This window comes from Papaver somniferum, chromosome 5 (assembly GCF_003573695.1).
Source record: "Papaver somniferum cultivar HN1 chromosome 5, ASM357369v1, whole genome shotgun sequence".
Taxonomy (NCBI): domain Eukaryota; kingdom Viridiplantae; phylum Streptophyta; class Magnoliopsida; order Ranunculales; family Papaveraceae; genus Papaver; species Papaver somniferum.
The window spans coordinates 151957268-151965961 of NC_039362.1; the positions used below are offsets into that span (position 1 = coordinate 151957268).

The 8694-nt window shown below is 37.7% G+C and overlaps 2 protein-coding genes across 3 annotated transcripts; one reads left to right on the top strand and one right to left on the bottom strand.

Moving 5' to 3' along the window:
• The first annotated feature begins 506 nt into the window (after positions 1-506).
• On the top strand, positions 507-5274 carry LOC113283218 (silicon efflux transporter LSI2-like). Of its 2 annotated transcripts, none has more exons than XM_026532403.1 (5): positions 507-700; positions 1732-1812; positions 1973-3543; positions 3751-3940; positions 4874-5274. In XM_026532403.1, exons 3-5 carry the CDS (start codon positions 2323-2325, stop codon positions 5137-5139), a joined length of 1677 nt encoding a protein of 558 aa, XP_026388188.1. In that variant the 5' UTR covers positions 507-700; positions 1732-1812; positions 1973-2322; the 3' UTR covers positions 5140-5274. The 2 variants fall into 2 exon arrangements, with proteins under 2 accessions (XP_026388188.1, XP_026388189.1); XM_026532404.1 differs by lacking the exon at positions 507-700 and adding an exon at positions 1321-1343.
• A 257-nt stretch (positions 5275-5531) lies between these two features.
• Positions 5532-6577, bottom strand: LOC113277986 (protein DMP9-like). The gene has a single exon (XM_026526940.1). It carries the CDS (start codon positions 6565-6567, stop codon positions 5836-5838), a length of 732 nt encoding a protein of 243 aa, XP_026382725.1. The 5' UTR covers positions 6568-6577; the 3' UTR covers positions 5532-5835.
• Positions 6578-8694: the final 2117 nt, after the last annotated feature.

Sequence of the window (8694 nt, forward strand, 5' to 3'; positions counted from 1 at the left end):
CGCTGTATTTATCTTACAGTTTTTTCTTTTGCTGTGGGCCTGTGAGCCCCGTGGAGGATAGCAGGGGGTCCCTTATGATGAGACCCATTGGAATTCCTGTGAGTAGCTGTTTTAGGGTGGTTTTTTTTCTCGGTTCAAATATAGAATTTTTGAATTTGATAATCGTTTAGGATTTTAGACCCACTAATCGATAATACCATGTAGCACTTGTCCAAAAATAAACTAAATAATAACATGCGGCAGAGAACGAAAGGTTTAACGGTGGTGCTATTCACAGTACAAAAACACCACACTACTCACAGCTTGGGATATCTAAACTCTACATCTCTAAAATGATGAACCATTTTATCCAGCAGTGGGTCCTGACTAAAAGCCATGAACCAATACTCTTACAACACCTAGCATTTGAGCCGTGAATAGAGCTCCAAGTGGAGCTTTGAATAGCATTTCCGATTTTAAACAACAAAAAAATAATAATAGTTCTGCCAGTCTTATACACACTCTCCCCCTCCATATCTGTCTCTCTCTCTCTTCCTATAAATATGTACTTCGTTTCCATGTGTCTCTGATCCTCATTTCATTTGTCTCTCTGTCCTTCTGTCTATCTCTTGTTTTACCTACGACGACGACGACGAAGCTCCACACCTCCATTTTCGACGACGACATTTTTCAGGAACAACAATCAAGATTATACAGCCACGTAAGTCTTTTTAAAAGTTTTCTCTCTTATTTCCAGGAATTTAGGATCAAAGATTCATTTCTTTCTCCCTTGTAATGAAGATTTTTTGGATTATCTCACTGTCTGAAAATCACAATAATAATCCTCCATTATTGTTATTGTTAAAGATTTTGGCCATTTGGGTTTGGTTTTAGTCATCAAATCAGTTAGAAATTAGGTATATTGTCTAAAGATTATAGAGAAATAGTAGTATCACCAAACTAATTTTTAAGTTACAGAAGAAACAAAGAGGAGAATACGAAAAATCCAAATCAAGCTATGATCAAGACATTTCAAAGAAGTTTAGATTTTTCTTCATCTTCCCAATATATTGAATTGAATATACACCAACTAAAATCTGAGCTGGGTATATCCAAATTGGTATCTCCAAAGGCGAAATGTAGGTGGATTTTTTAAGGATACTAAAGGTGATGCTTTTGGTACATTTTGAAAAGTGAAATCAATATATTCACAGTTCTCGATTCCCCGTGGAATTGCGTCTTAAAGAATCTCCACGATGACTTTAGGATTGGATTCCTCTGGCATTGTGTAAATGATTCGCATCATTTACCCAGTCTCGGAGCTTGAAAATTATAATTCATCTTCTGCATTACAAAGCTCATGTGTAAGAACCTATGAATTTGTCTTGGTTTAGCACTTTCTTTGGCTAGATACCCAAACAAAAATATTTTGGTGGGCCAGATGTTGCACTATTGATTTAACAATAAGTAATTTTCCTTAATCCTCCAGTGTCAAACACATAACTTTGTCTTGCTTCGCATGATTTGATTGGTCCTTAGTGGATTACCACTAATTAACTCGGTCCAAGAATTGTGACTTATCACTTCTAGTTAGTATCTCAGTGAAGGGTTAGCACACTGGTTTGTTTACTTCATTTACTAGTCATATGTTTAAGCTTTTGAGTAAATTACTAGAGTTTGTGTCCCCCTGGCCAAGTTAAATTATGTTTCTGGATATGTAATCCTCTTTCTTCTCCATGGTTGTTTATGTAGAAAGTAAGCGTATATAAGATCCCTGTGATATTCTAAGGAGTTTCGGAATCTGGATCACCACTGTGTAGCCAGCAGCCGCAGGTAATTTTATCTCCTTTCCCTCTCCCCACTCCGCATCTATCTATCAATCAATATAAAAAGGTCCACACAGTGTTACATTTTAGAAGCTTCTCTGTAGTGTTATACCTCTGTGTTTAATGTTTGTTACAAAATTCACTGAAAAATCTCACCATACTTGTAGGAAGAAGCTCAGATGCAGCTATTTTTTAAGGGTCCATCAAGTACTTGTTGATGTATGTCGCTTACTCATGCATCTGTAAAATAGGAGTCGGAGGATCTTTACTACAGTTTGGGTCTGGAGCATGTAATAAAAGCTCAGACAGTAGCTCAACGGCGAACATCTATGATTTTTTTTTCTTTAACAAATAAATAGCCTTGCAGCTGATAGCTCGTAGTGAACGAGGAATATTGCCTATGCCTAGTAAAGAAACACCACATACTCACCTGTTAAAAACGTCTTTCTTAGCCCTTCGAAAATTTCCATTTTTTCAAAGAGGTAGAAGCTAGAAACTGTACATTGTAGAAAAGAAGATGGCATTAGCTCCAACAGTAAAAGTAGTTTTGGGCTCAATTGCCTTTGGGATCTTTTGGATGTTGGCTGTATTCCCGGCAGTCCCTTTCCTACCTATTGGAAGGACAGCTGGTTCGCTACTAGGTGCCATGCTTATGGTCTTGTTCAGAGTTATTACTCCAGAGCAAGCATATTCTGCAATAGACCTACCAATCCTCGGTCTTCTCTTTGGCACTATGGTTGTGAGCATATACCTTGAAAGAGCTGATATGTTTAAGTACTTGGGTAAACTGCTTTCTTGGAAAAGCCTTGGTCCAAAAGATTTACTCTGCCGAGTCTGTTTCGTTTCCGCCATTTCAAGTGCTTTATTCACAAATGATACTTGTTGTGTTGTTCTCACTGAATTCGTACTGAAGATTGCTAAGCAGAATAATCTTCCACCACGTCCTTTCTTACTAGCTTTGGCATCTAGTGCAAACATTGGGTCTTCTGCAACTCCAATTGGTAACCCGCAGAATTTAGTAATAGCTTTCCAGGGTAAGATCACCTTTGAAGGCTTCGTATTTGGGATATTCCCTGCAATGATTGTGGGAGTAGTTGTGAATACCATCATTCTCCTGGGCATGTTTTGGAGGGTATTATCTGTTCAGAAGGACGAAGAAGATGTTGTTGCGGCTCAAGAAATAGAAGTTGCCGAGGCAGATGTGAGTTCCCATCGCTTCTCACCTGCCACAATGTCACATTCTCAAGAATTAGAAGGGGAAGGGATAATTAGCAGATCATCAAGATCGAGCAGTTTAGGGGAGTTTCAGCATATGGAGATTCGAAACAGAATAGTTTCGAGCCCTGAAGTCGATTCACTCCAGAGAGTCTCACTTGATGTAGGAAGTGAGTCTGCAAGGATACCTAATGGGTCTAAAGAGAATGGAACTCACACTTCCCCTCAATTGGAAAATATGACACCATCCAGGGGAAGGAGGGTTACACTAAATGGGATGAGCAGCAGTAACCTTGCGTTAAGTGATTCAAAAGATGTATCGGTCTCTATTCAATCTTCAGATGGGAAGGAGGGTCTTATTAAGAGATGGAAGAGGTTGATATGGAAAACATCTGTTTACCTCGTCACAATAGGAATGCTAATTGCACTACTGTTGGGTCTGAACATGTCATGGACTGCCCTAACTGCTTCCCTTGCTCTAGTGGTTCTTGATTTCAAAGATGCCGGACCAAGTCTCGAGAAGGTATGGTTTTCAATCCTTCCTCCATCTTTCTGTTTATTAAAAAAAAATGAGGCTCAAAGTTTTTGAGGCTGTAAGCTTACAACATAAGGATTTTCCAGGAGACGTTTTAAGTACTATTTAGTTTGTTTTTATTTTATTTTTTTAGCTAAAGATACTATCTAGATTGGCCCCCGAGACTCATTCAACTATCTCTGTGTCCTTAATTAGGTTTCCTATTCTCTCCTGATATTTTTCTGCGGTATGTTTATTACCGTTGATGGCTTCAACAAAACGGGAATACCAAGTGCCATTTGGGATTTTATGGAACCTCACGCACGTATCGACCATCCTAGTGGAATCGCAGTGCTCGCTGTCGTCATACTTGTGCTCTCCAATCTCGCTTCAAATGTACCTACTGGTAAGTCTCATTAGTTAGCCATATCGTGTTATCATTTTATATGAATTCTTTCTTATTTTAGTTCTGTTTTGCGTTAGAGATGATGACGTGACTAGCATGGATAATCTTTATAGATTATTTATGCATAACTTGGAAATGATTGACAATAGGGGGGTTTTGCGTAATACTTAGATGAAAACGAAAACCAATCTTATCTAAAATTCTTCCCTACTCTACCGCACATAGTTATTACTAATCTAGGTGCGGTTCCATTGAAAACTTGCATGGATGCTATCATGGTCGCAGATCAGTAAACGCCATGTCTCTTCATACACAATGAATCAAATCAAGAAACTCTTCTTGCTTCTTATTCTGCAGTTATGAATTATGGTATTAGAGCCCAATTATTTTTGTTCACAGAAACTTGTATAACTGTTATAATCACTCACAATCTCAATATGTCGCTAAACATGTTTTCATGGTTGCCCTTCTATTGATATTGGTTTCTCTTGCAATATTACTGATATCTTTACACAATCGCCAATCTTTACGCCCTTATGAAGCTTGGTCAGACCGTAGCGTGAGCCGATTGGCAACTATAAGTACTAAAAAAATGATGCAGTGAAGTTATTCCTCCATTTCTTTGGCATCAAGATTCATTGGTCTGCATATAGTTAACTCTTTTTTATTGTAAGGGGACTTGGATCTAAATAAATGGATTAAGCTGGTAGTTCAAGTAGCATTCGACAGACATGGAACCACAGTTTAGATGCAGTTTGTTTGATTTTCCTTTTCGTATCCTGTGAATGGATGGGTTCATGTATGAAAGTGTTTGGATCTTGATCATCAGCGCCTTGTACAAGATAGATTATCATGAAATGCTTTGCTGCTGTTATTGTTGTCGACCTAATTATGACAATTAATCTCTCTTTATATCTCAATTGTTATTATTAGTTTTGTTGCTTGGAGCACGAGTTGCAGCATCAGCAGCGGAAAGCTCTCCATCAAACGAAAAGAAAGCTTGGCTGATATTGGCATGGGTGAGTACTGTTGCTGGGAACTTATCCTTGTTAGGATCAGCTGCAAATTTGATAGTGTGTGAGCAAGCTCGTCGAGCTCAATTATTAGGCTACAATCTTTCTTTTTGGAGTCATCTAAAGTTTGGACTTCCCTCGACTCTCATTGTCACTGCAATCGGTTTGTTGCTTATAAAAGGTTGATACTTGATTCAGTTTGAAGCCTTCCTATTCATTTTTTTTATGTATATACATGTAAAATTGTTACAGGGTAAGTTGAGAAAAGAAACCATTAAGTTCAATCAGTTAAAGAGAAAAGTGAATCAAGTTTACAATGTATACTTCCAACTTATGTTTTTGTTTCTTTTTTGTGCGTAAAAGCCAAAGAGAATTCATTTAAGCTATTTTGGTTCGATTATGGTGCGAGCTCACTTGAACCGTAGCACTCCATTGCATATTGAGCCAAAAACACCATTGGCAAATTCGGATTTAAACATATACTCTGCGACTGTTAGAGATAGAACCATTCATCTTTCAATTTTGATTAATGAGTTTCAGAAAGGTAGAGCTTGTCTAAAATTGACTTTGAACAAATGTATCCGAAAGAGATATTATTGATGTAGTGAATTAGCTGTTACAAGATACCCAGCAGGACATATACCTGACACTTACACAGTCAGTCTTTGTTTATCTGTAGGGCGAGGTTCCTTCCAACCGGCTTTATGGATATACTGGTATGCACCTTTAACGTGCTATTTAGTTGCAGCATCTAGAAGTGGAGAACTGTTGTGCACTAGCTTTTGAGTTTGCAATAATAGTAGTCTTACACCCCAGAGCATACTAAAAGAAAGATCAAACCCTTAAAGCTTCAAGTATCTACGCAACCAACCCCTTAAAGCTTCAAGTAACTACGCAACCAACTCCGTAACGAGTGTTAGGGAATACAAGGTACAACCCACTGCAGATAACACCGATTATTAATGGAAGACTCTCCATTACTTCGTCGATTTCCTTAACATGTTTCCTGAGTAAACAATGTGTAACTCTACGATCCCCGCCAACAATTGCAGCAAAGACTGCTAGAGACATGAGTGCATGAACGAAGTCGGAAAAACACAACTTATACCTTTCATCTTTTGGCGTTTCAACTCCAAGATTTGGTTTGAACAAAGCCAATCCTCTTGGCGTAACATACCCATAATGAAATTTCCCATCTGGTCCTCTAAAACTATCTGTAAAATGGAAAAAGAAACAAGAAGCAAAACAAAGACACAATAATACTACCATCATAGTAGTTTTCACTGGTGTACATTGACCATCACCAGCAACGGTCGGAATTATCATTTCAAATGTAAGTAGTGTTCCTGTTGGTAACCAGTTCGCCAACATAGCTGTCTTTGATAGAGTTATCTGTACTCCATTAGCCACTGCGCGCCGTGCAGTATATTCCTGAGAGTGCAACATTGGCTGTTGCAGTGCAGATGGAAATTGTGGTGATTCATCTACTGGGTTATTTGGGTTAGAGATTTGAATTCTAGTTTCTTCATTCTTTTGCTCCATTTTTCTGTGATCTTTTGTATAAGAAACAAAAAATGGAGATGAGTAATTGATAAACATAAAAGCCGTCAACATATTTTGTCCTGTCCTATTAAATTAAAGGTGTAGAAGCAACTGCTTAAACTGTAAAGCAGCATTCAAAATGAGTGGATATTTTGCCTCAGTTGCAGAGGGGAGGGGGAACTTGGAGGGAAGAACTTTCTGCGGTACTTCTCAACCTCAAATTTACAATCTGAATATAAAATGATTTGGGTTGTTTTTCAGTATGGAATCATGCGCCTACTGTTTGGAGGATACACATACACAATCGTCAGATTTAGTTGTATGCAGTTGACGCAATTAATGGTGTCACGGGAACTATCAGCTGGACAACTTGTAGTGTTATATGACATTGTCATTTCTTAAATGCGCGTCTGGATGCAAATCTGTTTCTAATTTCTGCTTCTCCAGAAGTTGAAATCAGAAGCAGAAACCAGAAGCAAATCTATTTTGCTTCACAAAAAGTTAACTTTTCAACTTCTAGAAATTGTTTTCAAATCTGACAGCCAAACTGACTTCTAACTTTTCGACTCTAAAAATCGAAAAACTACTTTTGATGTGCTATCCAATCAGTAAGTAAGTTAGTAATTGGGAGAGAGTGGCAAACAACGTAGCCAATGTTAAAGATGTTACATAATTAGCATTACTTATGTTTCATAGATATTGCCTTATTAGTGAAAATTTCTTTTAAATTTTGGTTTAAAGCCCAAATATGATATTAAAGTTTAAACCTTAAGAAACCGTTTTGAGGTATACAAAACCGTTTTCTTATCTAGGGTGGATTTATAAGGGGTGTCCTAATAGTGGGTAGATAACTAAATTACCCTTAATTATTTTAAATTACTTAAATACCCTTCATCTAAATTTAAAACATAAACCTAAACCAATTAAAATCCAAAATCATTTTCAAAATGAAAAATCATTTTCATTCCTAACCTAATTTAATCATTATCAAACCGTTTTGATTTTATTTTTCTTTAGCGATTAATCGTTGATTCATAAATCTTTGATCATTGATTAAAACTACTAGTATAAATGAGTCGTGCGAACTGTTGCGCAAAGAGATTTAGCACTAGATCCGCATATTGGAACCTGTAGATGGGGAAAAACGATTTGCTGGTTTTTACGGAATTGAGGAGACGACCGTGCGGAGGAGACTCCTCGAACCGAGCAAACTGCTCAACCTCACACAGATACACTGCAAAAAGGAAGTGCTTTAAGTTCGAGAGATCTACCTGTAGGACTCCGTCCTAAACCAAGACAATGGTCGTTCCAGAGTAAATTCGGTCACAAGAGAGGATGAGTCGATCTGTAGGAGGGAAGCTGAGAAATGTGTGAGATCAATGGTGATAAAAGATTGTAGGTGTATTATGTATTTTGCGTGAAGAAAATAAGATAAGTTCTGATTGATTGAATGTTGCTCTGTTGAGAGTAATTGCTCAGATGTTGAGTTCTTAATCTCTTGTTGTCTATTCGACCAGAGATTGTCTTGTTTTTCAATCAGAGACTTATTTATATTGCAATAATTGTAAACACCTTGATCCCATGAAGTGTGACAGTTGCTGGAATCAAAGAGTGGGGAAGTGGGAAATCGTGTCGAAACCAGTTGTTCATCGTGCAGAGACTTGGTTAATTTCCCACCCACTACTTTGCTAACTCCTTCAACTGCTTGCACGACTTGCTCACATTCTCATCGTGTGTATGAACACACGTGTCGTAAACCACCAGACCAAAACCCTAGTTGATATCCCCCCATGTAACACGATTGATATCTCGTGATTGTGGAGTCTGCAAGGCAGACGTGTATTTAGTTAGTCAGTTGCTGACTTTACGGGACGATGAGTCCTTGTATTGCTGAGTCGAACGTGATTTGTAAATGTTCTAAGACTCATGAATCGAACGTGTCTGTTGAGACAGAGGTATAATTCTCGAGTAAATATTGATAGTTAAGGTGAGCAAATACTGCTCATTCGATGAATTGTTGAATATTGATAGTTGAACCAATGTTCCTTAGTCTGAGAAAATGTTGCTCGTTTGATGAATTATTGGTAGCAGGACCAAATAAAATATTAATTTAAAATACTGGCAACTGAACCGAGTATAATTATTTAAAATGTTAATCACGGGATCAACGTAAAATTATTAGCGCTTGAATCTGGAATT

What these genes read in the sequence shown, in the direction of transcription:
- LOC113283218 (XM_026532403.1), top strand. Translation starts at nt 2,323, where the DNA reads ATGGCATTAGCTCCAACAGTAAAAGTAGTTTTGGGCTCAATTGCCTTT. An exon ending in CCGGACCAAGTCTCGAGAAG is followed by an intron (nt 3,544 to 3,750) that starts GTATGGTTTTCA and finishes GTCCTTAATTAG; the next exon opens with GTTTCCTATTCTCTCCTGAT. An exon ending in CGCTTCAAATGTACCTACTG is followed by an intron (nt 3,941 to 4,873) that starts GTAAGTCTCATT and finishes TGTTATTATTAG; the next exon opens with TTTTGTTGCTTGGAGCACGA.
- LOC113277986 (XM_026526940.1), bottom strand. Translation starts at nt 6,567, where the DNA reads ATGTTGACGGCTTTTATGTTTATCAATTACTCATCTCCATTTTTTGTT.